This window comes from Botrytis byssoidea (assembly GCF_014898295.1).
Source record: "Botrytis byssoidea strain MUCL 94 chromosome Unknown BBYS_014, whole genome shotgun sequence".
NCBI classification, from domain to species: domain Eukaryota; kingdom Fungi; phylum Ascomycota; class Leotiomycetes; order Helotiales; family Sclerotiniaceae; genus Botrytis; species Botrytis byssoidea.
In genome coordinates this window covers 919002-937050 of record NW_024065855.1, presented here as the reverse complement: position 1 = coordinate 937050, position 18049 = coordinate 919002, and the positions used below count along the sequence as shown (strand labels likewise).

Below are 18049 nucleotides of genomic sequence, written 5' to 3'. Positions count from 1 at the left end.
ATCAGTATTGTGGTGTGGATATTCTTGAAGTATATTAATACGGAAAGAAAGTGCGGGAATTCTCAAAGTATAAGAACTTAGTGAAGAATATCAGCAGTCGAGTCATTACAGTCATATGAGGCATGCTAATACTACTCACTGGTGACTCATATCAAAAAGTCACCTCATTGCGGAAATTCACCACAAGTAGGACGAAAGATCACAAACAATTTACAGGACAGTGCACTGCGGCGTGTGTTGATTGAACTAAACAGCCTCTGGAGCAAACAATGGCATGGGTCTGGACACTAAGAATGCTCCACTCAAGCAAAATCGACACTGAACCTCTCATCACTAAAATATCCCAAGACACAAACAACTTATCATCTTTCACGAGGCTGAATTACTTCACAGGTTTCAGTTAAGAGCCACAATCTACATGGCATAGGATCCCAAATCCAGCTTCGACATTTATCGAGTCGCGCTTAGGATTTTGAGAGGAAAACGATGCTGGTTGTCAAGTATAGCGTCTAGTAGAATTGGAAAAGATCCTCATCTTCAGCACGCTCGTATACCTGAGAGATCTCCTCGTCTCCCGCTCTCTTGTACACCTGCGATAAATGTTCATTTTCAGCTCTGCGATAGACTTGGGAAACATCCTCGTCAGTGCTTGCCTCAGCGCGTGGGTAAATCTGGGAAAGGTCCTCGTCCTCGGCTCTTTTGTAGACCTGAGATAGATTCTCGCCACTGTTTAGATGTCGTTTGTAAACCCGAAAACTAAGTATTGTCGATGGAAGCAGCCTGCATGTCGATTCCTCGAGTCGGCCACTTCAATATTCTGGCTAAAAATATCCGGTGACTTGGTTCCTTGCCTTTCCAACATCTCAAAGACATTCATCCTAACACCAACTTTACCTTCTCCCTCTCCCTTACCCTCTCCCTTACCCTCTCCCAAGCCTTTTCTAAAACAATCCCTGTCCCCAATCTAAACGCCACCCCATGCATCCACTCAACCCAAAGCACAAAAACACAATCTTCCTTCGCAGCCCTCTCCACCTTCCACTTCCTCACATTCTCCTCATCCCCCTCCTCCCCCTCCTCCCCATCCGGCACCTCATACCTCGAGAGATATTCCCCAAGACCAATCTTCTCATTAACCTTGCATTCGGTGAACATCGACGTCCATCCTTTCGCAATAGCGACGAATTCCATACGGTTGGAGCCTACTGTGGTAGGGACACCGTCTCGTAGACGGTTACTGTCGCGGAGATAATTGGTTCCGAGGGTGATGCCACCGGCGAAGACTCCTGCGTCATCGACGATGAGCTGGAGACGATATTTGCTGCGGAAGTCGCAGAGTTTGTCGGTTGTGCCGTATAAGAATGCTCGGGTGGTCTCGCAGTACAAATATTGGGTCTGAGGATGGATACGTGGAGAATTTTGAGGCTCCACGGATGGGAGTGTATACCAGTATAACGTGGGTCCCGACTGTGATTCGTGGCTATAAGTATGAGAGCGGAGATCTTTTGACCGGTAAAATCCATTTGCGAGCGGTGGACCTAGTTCGTATTCCTTCTTCACCCATCCGACATCATTTTCGATCACACCGGTTCTGTATTGATGCCACTGGGAAGAAATTTTACGTCTTGTTTTTGATTCAGGAGTTTCCATGATGTACCATTCAGTCACAGGTTCAGTAAATCCAACGAGATCAATGGATTTGATCGATTCAAATTCGCAGTCTTCTGGGAAACGTATATGACCATTCCATCCCATCCATGACCAGCTTGGTAGGCCATTGTGGGTTGCATTGCCAGGGAAATTCGAGGAAACTTTTCTTCTGCTGGAGTCAAATTCGCCATACCAGAACAGGGCAATGTCGAAGAAGAATTCTGGTAAGCCGAAAATTAGTCCACCCTAGAGAGATGGTCACGAAGTCAGCGTTGCTCTTTTCATCCTGCCAGTGGATTAATTTTATACTGCTGGACAAAGCCCAGTAGTCTACTCAGAAGATATTCAGGGGCTAAGTGTGGAAGGGAGGTAGTTCTTCTCCGATCATCTCACCTGATATGAACGGCGCAAATATGACTGAATACCAGCAAAAGCCCGCGACACGTCTTCAGGATACGTCAAGAGTTTGGCATTGAAACTATCAACAAGACCTGACAGCGCTTGTAAAGTTGGCAACTGTAATTTCATCCAACCAAACTGCCCCGAATTGTCTTCTCTAGCAAAATGCGCACCTGCCTCTGGAAATGGCATCAAGTTTTCATACCAGGCTTCTGAGTTGCACTGCCATGTCAAGGGTCCTGTACCGAAAACCAGTCGACGTTTTGCAAATATATACTCTTGGAAGGTCCAGGCTCGACTACGATAGCCTTCTTTAGCATGAGGAGAAGCTTCCCAAGACTCGTTCTGGTGTGTGAGTTTCTCCCCTCCGGCAAGATCATAGATTTCTTGTTCGATTTTTCTTTCGAACGATACCCCTTTTATGCCGCGAAGCCCATGACTTGAGTTCCCTTCTTCAGCAATCAGACAAAGAAATGAGTTGGCGTATATCAAGTGCATTCTTTGAAGTCTAGATCCATGTCAGCACTAGTACTTTTGATCCAATCATTTTTTGCGTTTATTACTCTTGCCATTTTGGCTCATCGTCATCTTGAACAATACAAAGACTATCTACCCAGAGATATTTCTCTCCCAAAACCCTAACAATGGCAATGGCATCGCGAATTGTTTGAGGAATCTGCGCAGCAATATCACCGTTCAAAAACACGCCTGGCTGCCGAAGGTGCTCGAAGTTGCTTTTCAAAGCTACGAAGTTCTTTGTTTGTCCCCAGGTATAGGAAAGAGTCACGTATTTGTCTACTGGTTCTTCCTCTTCAGTAATCACAATGCACCCCTTTTCAACATCAATCAACCGCAGAGGACGAGTTGACTCCAAGTTCGATATTTTATGCTGATGACAGGCGTCACCATGGTCTTCAATACATCGAGTTCGCCAGTTTCGAAGGACCTCAACATCAACCCATTTCGGATCAAGCATACGAACCCGACCCGGATGTTCGGCCTCAGTCTCTTTCCTAATCAGACCGAATGGCCAACCTAACTGAACACCTTGTGCATTTTCCGTGTTCCAATAGATTCTCAGATTCGCAGAAGTTTCGTTCCGATTCTTTCCGAGCGTTAGTGGCTGGTTCTCATATTGAGCGGGAAATGGCCATAGTGGTCTGTGTTTTTCGACGAAGGTCGTGTGAACGCAGCTACTGTTGAGTATATCTGAGACTTGACCCAATTCTACGGTGGTATTCTCGTGTTCGAATGGTAGCTTGAATATTGAGAAGATCTTGGTGCAGACTTCGCAACTTTCAAGGCTGTTGACGTTCTTTAGTCGGTCGAGAGAGGAATCTTCAGCGCTGTCAGATTTATCCCCTGACTGAGAACCATTGATTGTTAGTCGTTCCATCTCTCGGTATTATTTGTATGAGAAGAATTGCCGATTTTGTAGTCAACAAGCAAAGAGTGGAGGAATGAGAAGATGATATGCTTGCTGGGGGAAAGGACGAAATCTTGAAATAGAACTGTGCCGCATGCCAACGCAGGGAAACACTTGGAACGAAGATATTGATGCCCAATTGACATACAATACGGAGGTATTGCTTGGGTGGATACAATTGACACAGACGGTGCCTGAAGAACTCCGATGTGTGTCGAAATAGCCGAACTGACGATGAGCAACAAACCTCTGCAGGCCAAGGGAGTATCAAATTACTATCCTTACATACCCGTCTTCTCCACTTGGCACTGGCATTTCCAAGTAGCGAAGAGGTGAATTTTAAATGTTTGAAAGATCGAATAAGGTTCTTGAGTGGTTGAGTGATTTCTCAGAAGGGATTCTGCTGCAGGCCAATAAGTCAGCGTAGTAATTGGCTTTACAGGCTTGCAAAGTCACCTTTAAGTGGTGCAAGCTATAAACGCCATGGATTTCATGATGGATTTCGAGTCTTATCTATGGGATAGCCAATGAGAGTCGCAAAAAGATTTGAAGACTCGGGAGGCAGGATGATGCGGCCGAAGCAGGGATTTTTCACACAATCAGAGTTTTCACCACTTTACAAAACAGGCAATTTCGCCACCCGTCAGCGATCCAAAACCCAGATTAAAATTTGACTGGTGTCAGCAAGTGCGACTCGTAGAACATCGTTTTGGCAATTTTCTGCAGCTCATATCACTACTACCGCAAGCATTTCACAACGAGGGGGAGATTCACTGAGGGCTCGTATTGCTGATATTTACTCTATGCGGTAATAATACTACTTAGTAACTTTACTCAATCGTTCAATCAGCGTCTCATTAGCACATGTTAAATGGCTTCATAGGCCCTCGATCTTGCATGGCATAATTTAGTCAAAAATAAAATTCTCCGGGTTAGCAAAGAAGAGCTCGAGAAACTGAATAGTACTGCGCTTCCCCTTGCTGATGGTTCTGGATACTATGATACAGTTGAAGAAAAATTTACTAAAAATCAGAATTTTGGAAAGCAACGAGTTTGATTCTTATGATGGATGACCATTAGCTACCTAATCCTAGATCATCTTGATCTACCCTAGATTCTTGGAGTACAACATAAGTTCCGCATCGTTATGAATACCATCAACATCAAGATCAGACAGATTATCTCATGTGACAATCAAAAGGTGCAGTATGAATTGTCCTTGAATCAGCACGCGCAGGAGGATGCCAGGATAATTCCTTTCCATCTACCTTCATCTCAGGCTTACCATTTACAACACTTTTAATCGTAAACTTTGTGACTGGATCTGTTCGTCTGAAATCTGTCTCGAAATCCGCAAGAGTGGAGCCTATGTCTAGATTTCTTGCACCACCGAGTGCATCATCGCAGTTGTTATCGGTAACTTGAATGCTGATTGGATGGGGCTTCGTTAAATCGATGATGTATGCAATAGTACATGTTCCGGGATGTTCTGGGTGGCACCACTTGTAGCCCTCTTGCCTGGGAGTGAGATTCGTAGATGTGGTAGACAAGTAAATCTTTACAATCGTGTTTGGAGAGCTTTCGGAGCGATATGTTGCGAGGGCCAACGAGAGGGGCAGGAGGCAGATAAAAGAAAGCATGGTATTGGGATGTGAGAAATACATATTGAAATTTAATCGGAGGAGTTGCCGACAAAGCTCCTGATATGATTGAACCAAAAACAATAATGTTGATATCTGTGGAGGTTTAAGTTTCTGAATTCGCTATTTAATGTAGGAAGATTCGTAGCTAAATTGATCTCTTTTTCGATTTTGGTTTTCTGTAAAGTAGAGTAGAATTTATGTGAGAATGAAAAGAAGGCGGGGGATCTGAAGCTACTAATGGAAAATTTTGAGTGTAATGAGACTTAGGCATTTATGACTCAACTTCTTAATGATTTGAAATCATACCTCGCTGGGGATTATTTGGAATCACTGTGCGTATAATGACTGGATTGTTCAAATATTGTCCCTGCGCTCTCACGGGTTTGCAGTCATATAGTCTTCTTGTGACTCTTTATTCGAAAAGATTATATCATGATATTAATCTCATACAGTGTCACCCATAGACCAAACCACAAGCCGTATCTTCCAGGATTGAATGATGGCACAGTTTGAAAGGATGGGAAGTCGGCCAGGAATGAAAGGGGCGAATGATATGTAGCATAACCGGCGATATATAAATGCCTATATTACGAGTTTGGATAGTGATAGAATCACATCGAAAGCGGTCGTAAAAGTAAGTTTCATCAGAGTAGGAAGAAGAAGGATAATCGTAGCAGGTAAAGAGACCGGAATGAAATTGTGTGACTTGGTGAGATCCGAGTGAATTCTCAATATTAGCTGACAGATCGGCACTTTATTTCAGTAAGTCCAAGTTTATCCATGTAAAATGCCAACTCTGCAAAGAATTTACAGAACTGCAGTACATTGTCTCGACAAACTAACCAAAGACCGTGTGAAAAGTCTCTATAAATTTCAACTACAATAGTTGACCCAGTGATATTCTACCCAATGTTCTTGAGTTAGCTGTATCACTTGCTTTAAAAAATTTCATAGGATTTTAAAGAGCGTACTATTTCACGGAACGCACTGTACCCACTTTCAGTGTGAATGCTGCATATTTCGTTCAGTGAAGAAAGCCGTATACAGCATTTTTATGATTAATACAAATAGTGCTTTTACATCAATATGCAGACCTCTGTGATTTTTCCATCAAGATATTGAATTGAAAGAGTGATTTCATTTCCCAAAGTATTTCATGTCTACGATGCAAGTAAGTATCATTATGAAAATCTTTCGCTGCAGCTAAAAATCTGTTCTAGACTGCTTCAGCAATTTGAAAACTATCATACTCATGATCATTTTTTCTGGATTCTAGCAATTCGTACTTTCGATATACAAATTCTCGCTGACTATCGAAAGAAAAAAGAAATCAACGCACAAGATACACTTGATTTTAATATACTCCTCAACTTCGAAGGTCATAGGCGAATCCATCATTCAATCATTTCTTATAGGAAAAAGCTTGTGAAGTTGTAAGTGTTAAAACTTGTGGCAAGTCTGCAGATGTCAAGTAATCCATCTTGACTGAACACATCTAGACAAACTAGGCTGACATGTGACTGGAAACAGAACCAAAAGTAACTTGTTGCTACAACCAAACATCATAGCTATGGCTTTCAGCTGTCACTTCCTTGGGATTTCTGTATGTCGAAGAGGAGTTGAGGACCCGGAAGGATGAGAAACAGTATTGATGACTCAGCATAAGCTAAGGTCCACCAGGGGGTGCACAGACTCACGGGACAACGTGACAGGAAAGCACAATTTCACACTTAAATTTATCAACTTCAAAACTCAATCAAAATTCGAAATCTAATTTGATATCAATTAAACTGAGATAACGTGGTTTATCAGTGCGTGTATCATATCAGTGCATGCATCACTTTTATCTCAATTTACACTTTCAACCCCATATTATTCAATAATAATTAAATCAATTGATTAAAACTATTTAGAATCTAATAATCTAAAATCTATTATATTATTTTAATAGATTTTTGTATTATAATTTGTTTTTCTGTATTTATTATAATATCAAATAAAAGATACTTTCTTATTGAATTTATTTTCTTTTTGATACTCATTATATTAAATCTAAATATTAATTTTTTATTGAGATAATATATTAAGAGCTTTTTATCCAATGAGTATTCCTTTTTAATATAATTGGGTTTTTTTTGTGTGTCAATATTTGTTTAATATCTCATTTGTTATTTGAAGTATACAAATCTTTATATTCAAAAATATGTTTTTATAAGTTAATTATTTTGTATTTTTAGTTAGAGCTAATATAATTTTAAATTTAGGTATAAGTGAGCTTGATTAATAATAAGTTATTTGAGATTTAATTAATATTGATTAAAAAAAAGTTTTAATTGGATTGTAAGGAGTTTGAGAGATCTATTAATCTAGATTGAAAGAGGGGGGGGTAGGTGTATGAATTCAAATATCTAATTTCGAAAATACAGCTTCAGAATTAAATAGAATTAAACCTATTCCTTGAAATCTTGATTTTATATTTTGAAAAGTAATTAATTTCTTATATACAGTTTTAAAAGTTATAAAGAATTCAATTTTTGAAATATGATTAATATGTGTTTTGATAAATCCATCAATTTGATTATTATATAAATATTTTAGATTATTAAAATAATTTACATTAAATAATTTACATTAAATAATTTACATTAAATAATTTACATTAAATAATTTAAATATGGTGGTAAATATATACATTTAATGTTATTTTTTTTACAATAGTTTTAAAATAGTATTAATTTATAACTTTTATATTTATCCAGTATTAATATTCGATATTTATTTTTTCTTCGATTCTTAATATGCTTATTGAAATATTTTAACTATTCTAAACCCGTCTTATTATTTATTTATTTATTAAATATAGATTTAATAGCCTAATTTACAAAAAGATTGATTTCGGTATACCAATTGAAGAGATAAATTTGTTCTTGAATTATTAGAAATAAAGAAATAATTTTATTCTTTTTATTTTCATATATTATTACTATAGTTTATTCTCGATTACCTAACTATACTAATTTGTTTCTATTACATTTTTTAGTATTAGTAATAACCATTACTATACATATAATTTCTATTATAAAGTTTATTTTATTGAAATTATAGAAATCTCTATCCAAAATACTATATTTCACTTATATATTCGCAATTAATTGAAATCATTCTTCAAAAAGCTTAGAATCTTTATAAAAAGCTTTTTGAAAATTATAAATATAATTAAAATGTATCTTTAATTTTTTATATCATTTTACAAATTGATATATTTAAAGCTTTTTAATAGCTTTTTTTTCTTTTGATTTGAGAATATAATTCACTATATTTTTTATTTCTTTAAATTTAGGAGGAAAATCTTTTAAATTTATATTAAGAATATATAAAATAATCATTTGCTCTTCTATTTTAATAAATTTCAGATTTTGTAATCAAAATTTAGTTACAAGAATTATTTTATTTATTCTTCAAATAAATATTATATATATAATATTATATAATTTAATAATCTTTCAAATTGAAAGTTTTTTATTTTTTTTAATAGTTTTAATAGTTAAAAATATTCTTCCTTTTTTATTATTTGATTGTATAATAAATGATTAATAAATTGTATATTGAGATTGAAGAATGTAAATTGAGGTAAAAGTGGTGCACGTACTGATATGGTGTATGTACTGATAAACTATGTTATATGATTTTTTAGTATAAGAGTTATATAATAATAAAGAATAGAATTTCAAAAATAAATATTAAGCTTCAAAATTCAATAATATATTTTCCCATCAGAAATTTTGATGGGAAATTATATAATATTGATTATATAAACTTCAATTTCAATTTCTTTTAATAAATTATTTTAAATATATATAATTATTATACTTCAAAGCTATCTCTTTTAATTTCAAACAAAATTATCAATTATTTGAATTTTAATAGAATTATTAAAATCGCTTTTTTTGGTGTGAAATTGTGCTTTTTTCCCAAATGTCCCGTGAGTCTGTGCACCCACTGGTGGTCACTGGTGGGCTTATCTTATTAGCAGTCCGCGTTCGATCTCTGAATGCTAACAAACTTCAGGCACTGCTATCAACAACTGTGACGACGGGACTGACGACTCATTGACCCAATCTGCCTTGTATTCTATGAGTATTTCATAGAATAACACGATCTCATCGTGTGATATTTGACGAACAATGCCTGTGCTGAAGGTCCCTCGAAGAATTCACCGCGAACTACCAATTCTCAGCCGCCCAGACACACCACTCACAGCCTTTGGATCCCGTTTAAGAGATACGTAATGTCGCTGGATAGGGTACTCGCCTAATTCAGAAGAACAATAAGGTGGAGGGGAGGAATAGGCAGTGGTATGCCGTATATCCCCAATTTGGAGGCATCGAAATCAAAATCTGGATCAAGTGTCGTTTGGGCAAACAGGCAAGAGAACATGTGAGCTGGAGGGCGGAGGGGCATGCCAGACAATTCATGAGGAAGAGAATGTGTGCCTAGTGATTGCGGAACTTGTAGGCTTCCAGGGCAGTAAGGTGTTATCTTTTGGAATCGAGCACTTGTCGTTGACTTGTAGGATTACGTTCTAATCTTATTCATGGCCCTCGGAAATTGCAGGACGTGAAATCTTACTCCTCCCTTCCACCATGATCCTGCTAAAGATGCACGATCCCCGTCATCGCTTTATGGGGACCATGGGCAAGAAAAAGACAACCATGGTAATGAATCGGAGAAACCAGGGATGTTGTCGCCTGTGATCTTCGGTCGTCGGTTAACAGAAAGCAGCAAGGTAAGTGGTGGCTCTCCGAATGATGAATTTCTTCGAGATACTTTTCATCAAATTAAATTTTTTTTTTTTTTTGGTTTCGTGGAAGTCCGACCACTGCGAATTTTTGTCTTACGTCGGTATTCCAAAATGGCTTATTTCCTTCAACTTGGTTTGCTGTGTTTCTATTTCCTTTGGCTTTGTATGCGCCATGTCTACTTCATGATGGCAGATCTAGATGCGGACTTACATCTTGATAAAGCTGTCGATCGTAATCGCGTTGGATTTGATGGTGCTCATTTGTTGAATGTCACCAAGATGTGGGTTCGGGGTGCAAGTATGTGTGTTAAGAAGTTTTTGCGTTATTGAAATTAAGAGTTCACCTGAAATCTTACCACCGACACTGGAAGTCGAGCTGATGTCCGAAGTGCGGTCTAGATAGCTCTAGCAGTTGTATACTTTGAAGCTTAAGATCTATGGAGAGAGAATGTTCTTGCATGCTCGGCGAAGTTGACAACACGCCACGGAGTAGTTCTTATCGAAGCTCAGTAGAACAGTTCCTCCAAGGAAATTGAATCCTTTGGATGAAGTTCAATGACTCCCAAGGTCTTTAATGGTATATATAGATGTAAGAAAAGACTAAATGAAAATCGTTCTTTCTGTTTCAGATCTGTGTATGCTAAAAGCTCTTGACTGAATACATGTATTAAAGAAAACTTTGAAGGTACTTGCCATACATTTCCATACACTTCGTTTTCATAAGCTTAAGAAGCCATGATTCATCAAACATTGTTTTCAAGACCACTGTACCCTGGTGGGACTTCAAGCTAACGTCGGCTCACGATATTATCTCACATGTCAGCAGGCATCTTTTCCTATCATTTTATGATTTTTATTGTCTTGCTAAAAGTACACCACCACAACGTTATTACGGAAGGGCGCTATAAACACGAAACTTCCATGGGTATCTTGTTCACATCAGCAAGTTCTCGATATCGGCCACAAAACTGTCAGGAAACCATACAGTGTCTTGGGTATTATCAGGTGGAAAAGCTGAAAACCCATGAACAAAAAGATCAAAGAATCACCTTAGAAGTATCTGATCAAAACTTTGTCTTTCCGTATCTCAGAGTCTGTCGTGCATCACGATCATCCCCACCTTGCTTTACTCACTACTCTCTTCTTTCCTGAGTGTCGAAATCGTCGGACTTGTAGCTTTCGAGGATTTGCTCTCCCGTTTGCGCACCCATAACACTAGGTACTGGAAACTGAGCTTGAGAGTGCTGCATTGGATCAATCAAGCTATCAGGAATCGATCGCGATCCTCCGATTTGAGCCGGGTGGTATACATGATCAATTGATCTCAGGACCTGCGCATTTTGTCCAGCTAGATACGGTGGTATGCCATTACCACCATTTGTCGTTGATTGATTTGCAGGATTCATAACAGCCTTAGTTCCCGATGTGCTGACTCCATACCTTGGCGCAGTTGGACGTTGTGGAGGCTGAGACGGAATGTTTGTAAATCGTTGGACTGATTCGACGTACGGCGGAGGTGGAACACTATTTCTACCGTAGCTGACTCCAGCCTTTTGTTCGGATTGACTTTGGAACATTTCAGGGTGCAGGCTATGACTGTATACAGCACGATGTTGGTGTGCTTCGCCAGATTCCGGGCGACCACTTTGGCCGATGGAAGGAAAATCAGCGCCGGAAGCAGGAAATGAGCCTAAGGCTTCAGTTCGTGTCATTCCCGAGCTTCTCACACCATTTCCAAATGAGGTGTCTGTACAATGATTGCCGATATATTTATTGTTGGCATGATTATTGCTATAAAAGTTGCCATAATTGTTGCCATAATTATTGCTGATATAATTATTATGGATACGGCCGCCGCTGGTAATCCCCTGGTTCATCTGGCCGGTCATGGGATTTGCAGCGTAATGTGGGCCGCTACTGATTCCATAATTGAATTCATCGTCTCTAACCATCGAGCTGCCATATTCGCCGTTGATCATGCCCTCGCTCATTTCTCTATTCGTCGGTTGTGGTTGGAAGCGGCCACTTTGCTCAAGTCTTTGCTTCTTTGACTCTGGTTGTGGTCCTGATTCCGAAATTTCGCGACCTTTTCTCTTTCCGCGGAGCTTGGGTTTTTCCGAGAAAATTTCACGGCCTGATTTACCCTGTGCAAGACGGCGACTAGAACAAAAAAGTTAGCATATGTTATTAATGAAGTACATAATATCACGGTAAGGACTTACTTATTTAGTCGATCCTTCTCCCACACCTCGATGTGAATGCACCCCTTGAATGGCTTTTGTACTTTGGGTTGAGGCCTAGGCATCCCCGCCTTCTCAAGTGCCTCGGCATCTGCCTCTTCCTTCAATCTCTCCTCCGCGACCTTTCTTCTCTGAGTCTCGAAAACGTCACGTGGTCCCTCGTTTGGTCGCAGCCACTGATATTCTTCCTCAGTCATTCGAACTCTAGGCCTTGCCGCATCAGCTCGCGTCTCCCAGTCGGCTCGTTTCTTTGAACCTTGGCTAGCTTTACCATGTTGGCCATTTCCACTACGTTGAGCCACACTGTTGGTGTTATCGACTCTGTTTTCTATACGGATAGGGTCGTTGCCTGCTCGTTGCGTCTCAATTCCTCCTCTGCGGTTATTGCTGTCAAATGCCTGAAGACAAGGGTAGGGCATTGGGGCTCGAGTCACATCAAAATCTCCACACGATGGATCAGGATACTGTTGCAGCGGTGATGCATATGTCCAATCATCTTCACCCTGCATCTTTGCGGCCCGATCGTACCCATTATATTCTCCTTGGCCACGCGATAAATTGTGCTCAATTCTATTTTGAGCAGCTCCAACTTGATTCTGACGAAAACCCGGATGCTGTACTGTCATTACAGGTGCTGATTCCTCAATCTTAGTTGATGATTGAGATCCCTGATGATTGCTTGCGGCATATTTATCGTGATTCATCGGTGATGATGATATCATTTGCGCTGACAGAAAGGTTTCCTCGTATTGATCGAAACTCAGACTATTCGATGGGTACTTCTTTCCAGTCCATTCGACCAACGAGTCCAATTGATCTTGTGTTGTGTCGTCATCTTCATGTTGAACGCGACTGGAAGCTGGGTATTCGATGATATTCGTTTTACTTGTACCGCTTGATTGCTCCAAATCTTGAAGCACGGCATTCTGGGCAGTAGGAGCCTGCAAACTTTGTGAATCGGCCATAATTAATCCACCCTGGGTTGGATACTTCGTGGAAATCTCATCAGCGATAGCTGGTCCAAAAGCATCTAATACCGCTTGATCTTCTTGGGTGAATTCAGGGACTCTTGCTTCTACATTTTGTTCCAGAAGTCCATCAGAATTTATTTGAGTCGCCACTGCATTGGCATACCATGAATTTGTCTCCTCTTGAATAGTTTCATTTGAGGAATTTAAGAAATCAACTTGTTGTTCTTGATTCGATCCAGAGTTTTCATGACTTGGATTATCGGCTGGTCGTGTATTAGTGTTAATTGGCTCACTGCTTGGCTCATTCGCAGAAGCGGACAATGTTGAAATCGGATGCTACTCGTCGATAGTGACAGGAAAAGCGTTCAGATCTAAATATGGATCAATCGCGCTGAATTGATCAATGTCCTCGGGTAATTGCCCCGTCCAATCACCATCGAACAATGTCGCGGCATCGAAATCAAACAAAGGTCGGTATTGTTCTAGCTCTGCATCGGTAAGGGCTGGTGCAGGTGCAGTCTCAGGGATGGATCCTGGGCTTCTCTTTGATTCATCGAGACCTTTTCCGTCAACCTCATTCATAGCCTCGGAAAACTGTTCTGGACGAGCCATTGCTTCTTTGGCTGTAAATTGGGACATGGATAAAGCTGTCAAAGAATAGTTGAAAAGGTTGTTAGAGTTAATGGTTATGTGACGTCAAGTATGATGTTAATCTGTTCTTCAAAGTATGTTATGTCTTTACCAACTGGAGATATGATGAAGTTTTTTAGGAAGTCGAACTCGGCATGAACGCGATGCTTTTGTATTATTTCTATGCTCATCAATAACCGTTCCTAGAAGTCCTGGTACTGTCACCATATAACCGGGACATAAAAAAAGACGGCCCAAAGGGGCTTGCACACATTGTCTGCATTGTTCGATACAGCAATAAATTGGTTCGCGGTGTTACTTCTGTCACGCGTCGGTTCATTATCTATGTTTGCTGCATGTAACGCGTCGGAAAGTTACCGTATATGCTTTTGGCTGTATTGCAACCACTCGTACGGTCGATACTTGATAATCATTGGCATATTTTTACGCCATCAAAATGATTGTTTACGGAAACATTCAGTGAATGTGTTGATGCTACCGAATGAAATGGTTGGCAAGGTTTAGCCCTAGGCTATAGAACTAGTAGTTGCGGTAATTGAACTTTTTCTGAAGTTTCTGGTTGTCTGACAATCTATTCATTATTTCCTTAAAATATCTCTTTGGATTTTGCATGCAATGCAATGAGAATTCCTCTTTGAAAAGTTATGCTTTGCCCATATATATATCAAAGACCTCCATAGTTCTCCGTGTCGTGTTTCCTTTCGACACGAAGAACTTTGTGGCGAACCTACGAAAGTTCACAACTCTTCACTTCTCAAGAAATGGGAACCCCATTCCAAGTCAATAGTCATATGAAAGATATTTTGGGATGGATTTTCACGATTCTCACAATTTTCAGGTTCACTTAGATGACAGATATCGATGGGAATATATACAGGTAATCAAGCTGCGAAATGGTTACCAGCGGGGCAAACAACGGCCTTGACAGATAATCTACGGATAGTCTATCGGTAAGGCAGAAAAATTATCTTAAAACTTCTAACTATTATATAGATAGATTGTAGGGCTTTTATAATTTCAATAGAGATCTCTGACACCAGTCAAGCCTTGTCAACACGTCTAATAACTTAAGAGTTGTGGCTCCGGCTTATCGCACATTATTTTATTTTATAATAAAATCCCTATAAAAATATTGTTTTCTTATACAAACTAATTATTTTTTTAATTCTTTAATAAATCAAAAATATAATTTGAAAATTGATTATATAAATATTAGTTATAATTAATTTTTTAGAAAATAAATAAATTATTTTTAATAATTTTTGGAATAAAGTTATAAATTTTGAAATTTTCAAATTTTCAAAATCTTTAATATATAATACTTATTTTATACAAAAAAATCACTTTTTTAATTTTTTAGAAATTCTAATTTTGAAAATCTACAACTTTTCACAAAAAATGATTAGAAATTTTTTTTTTTTAAATTATTTTATTGATTTTCTTTTATTTATATCAATTTCAATAATTCAATTTATTTATATACCGAAATAATATAGAATTAAAAAGTTGAAAAAATAAGAGTTTTTGGTGTGTTTTCGCTAAGTGTGTGATAAGCCGGGGCCACAACTCTTACAATTTGATACAAACATATGTGATAGCTACGAAGCTACTCAAGTGATTATAGATCGAACTTTTGAATATTGTCGTTGCAGCAAAAAAAATAAAGGAATCAAAGACTAAACAGCATTTGAAGAATCTCGAAAATTCAACGAAAGAATTAGTAGTATACACTATTCGCTGAGGTAATTCGCATGTTAGGGATTACTAGACGCGTCTCTTTCAAGACCCGCTCTCAATTATCCGCTCTCTACATATTCGGCTCATATTTTCAGATGGTTAAGTAGTATTTAAGATATTTTTTGTGAGCTTATGAGGTTTGAGAATGCTCAATTCAATTTTGAAATAAATATAAATAATTTTTGGAATATAAATCCGTACAAGATTTTAATATTCAGACTTCGCAAATCTTCTCTGCCTATTTTCATAGGACCTGGTTTCCTCTTCCTTTCTTCGTGCCTCTTGAAAGGCTGCAAAATCCTTGTGTCTGACGGGTCGAAGCTTGAAGTCTCGAGGAATTTTTCGACCAGTAGAGTTCTTCCTCTCTTCCTCTCTGGCTTTCTGACGATGTCTAGTCTCAGTTAGTAATAACATCTAATAAATTCTATGGGAAACTTACGCATTAAGTAAATTAATCATTCTTGTGGGCAACAAGATTGATTTCAGCCCAGCCTGCTGCGCGAATTTCATTCTTTCGGGGAAAAATGCTTTATGGGGATGTTTATCATAGTCAGGATCTATGGCCTTCATCTCTTCCAATGACACATTTACTCTGGACATACAATACGAAGGTTGCTCGACTCGTGGCTGAGAAATGTTCTTGGTTTTGGCGAGTTTTTTTCTCTTGGTGGTGGTGTGAGAACCCTGATCGATCTCATTCATTTCAAATCTGCCATCCGGATCCGATAGGTCCTCAGCAACATCCATACCACCGGCTTGTATCGTCCCAGTATTTGCGCCATGGGTTCGGGTGCGCTTTCGAGGAATGTAGCTGTAATTCTCGTCTGAGTGTGGATAACTTGGGATTTGAGTGTGAATTTGGGGAAACTGTGAAGGCTCGATGGACTCTGGAATTTGATCAGTCAGATCGGGCATTCCATATTGACTGCACAATTGCTCAAGTCCAGTTTGGGTTTCTGTAGCTAATAGCCCATTTCCGATAACTTTCTCTTGATTGCTTCCTGATAAACCTGCCATCCGATCACTGATAACGTTTCTATCCCAGGTGTCATAAAAGCTTTTTCCAAGGTCGTTATTGCTTTTATGGTGATATGAGCTATTATTATCACCCAAGATAAGTTGTTGCCCTTCATTACTGAGGGGCAAAGTTGTTTGAACTTGTGATGACACATCATTACCACCTCCTGTTTCAGGAATGATACCCCAGAGACGCTTCGTCTCTTCTGGACTTACAATCTCATACTCGCAGTCATCATTCTCTGTAAGCTCGAAAGCTGGCATACCTTGCACACTTAGACGATCACTTCCATTTTTGAAGCCTTGGTTTTGGTCATCTGCATGCTGGTGTTGGCGGTTGACCACCCAGTCTTGAACTATCAAAAGAAGTGGCTAACTCTATATTTTGACAATCAGCTGGAGTCCCTGACTGAAACAACAGAGCAAAATGTTTACCATCTAGGTTCTCAAGACGTCCCCCCTCTTCATTGGGGTATATGTCGTTAAATCCATGGAGAGCAGTTTCATGGGTGTGGTGCCCTTCGACTTGATGCTCTTTGATTCGAGAATTTTGCATCTTATCAATTTCAAATGACATAGATCTATATTTTGATAGGCCTGTAGAGTTTGGTAGTTAGTTGTAGGATTTTTAATACTATGTTTAAAATTTGCTTACCATCATTTTTAAAGGTAGTGTCAAGGGAGTTTCGGATTGGTAGCCTTCTTTGAGCACCATCGATATGAGATGCTGGGTCATCTCGACTTCTTACCATAATGTGGCTGTTAACAGTATATTGATCGATTGGCGAATTTATGCCGGATTCATAGAACCCATTTCGGCTCGTCGTGTTAATGTTGGTGTTCATCTTGTTTGACTGGTGGTTTCCTGGAGAAGTTTTGAAGCACTTCTCAGGTCTTTTATTGATATTTATTATACACGCCCTGAATAAGTGTAAGTTGTACTCTAGAAGAAATATGAAGTGCATTTAAATCTTTTGGTACTGTGAATGAAATATGTGAATGAATAGAGCAGCCGTCTAGACACGCGATCGCCTGCGCTACTTGAGCGAGATACTAATACCTGGTACAGCACCTTGTACATGCTTCTAACATATCCATGTACCTATGTCAAATAGAAAATAATGTGGTCCGAACTGTTGGCTATTTGCTTGGTCAGATTGAATAATTCTAGTGAATTATTGCTTTTCAATTTGAAATTTCCTTGCGAGCCAGGCTGTTCTGATCCGAGTTATTGAATGATATTGGCATTTGAAGTATCTTATCTGTAATTTGTGACTAGTTTATCTGTCCAGCCTCTCTGCTTTACTTCCTCGCGAAGCCTTTATACTCTATCGTGAATGTATTCCATACATAACTGCTACCATCCCATTACCAACTGACATAAAAGACACTGGTGAAAGTCAAGAAAGCCATAGGATTGGGAAACAAGGGCTAGAAAGAGATGATAAGCATTGCAAGACCAATGGAAAAAATTACTTTTGTGCGAATACGTCACTTACTTCTGAGACGCGTAT

The 18049-nt window shown here is 39.0% G+C and overlaps 4 protein-coding genes across 4 annotated transcripts; all 4 read right to left on the bottom strand.

Moving 5' to 3' along the window:
* Positions 1-509: 509 nt before the first annotated feature.
* Positions 510-3445, bottom strand: EAE97_007444 (uncharacterized protein; the record flags this gene model as incomplete). The annotated part of the gene is made up of 4 exons (XM_038877959.1): positions 510-707; positions 925-1896; positions 2044-2557; positions 2613-3445. The coding sequence occupies 4 exons, from the start codon at positions 3443-3445 to the stop codon at positions 510-512; spliced, it is 2517 nt and encodes an 838-aa protein (XP_038731444.1).
* A 1208-nt stretch (positions 3446-4653) lies between these two features.
* Positions 4654-5115, bottom strand: EAE97_007443 (uncharacterized protein; the record flags this gene model as incomplete). Its single annotated transcript, XM_038877958.1, has 1 exon — positions 4654-5115. One exon carries the CDS (start codon positions 5113-5115, stop codon positions 4654-4656), a length of 462 nt encoding a protein of 153 aa, XP_038731443.1.
* Positions 5116-11052: 5937 nt separating this feature from the next.
* EAE97_007442 (uncharacterized protein) lies at positions 11053-13742 on the bottom strand (the record flags this gene model as incomplete). Its single annotated transcript, XM_038877957.1, has 3 exons — positions 11053-12079; positions 12142-13393; positions 13565-13742. The coding sequence occupies 3 exons, from the start codon at positions 13740-13742 to the stop codon at positions 11053-11055; spliced, it is 2457 nt and encodes an 818-aa protein (XP_038731442.1).
* A 1983-nt stretch (positions 13743-15725) lies between these two features.
* EAE97_007441 (uncharacterized protein) lies at positions 15726-17380 on the bottom strand (the record flags this gene model as incomplete). Its single annotated transcript, XM_038877956.1, has 4 exons — positions 15726-15909; positions 15958-16891; positions 16971-17132; positions 17191-17380. The coding sequence occupies 4 exons, from the start codon at positions 17378-17380 to the stop codon at positions 15726-15728; spliced, it is 1470 nt and encodes a 489-aa protein (XP_038731441.1).
* Positions 17381-18049: the final 669 nt, after the last annotated feature.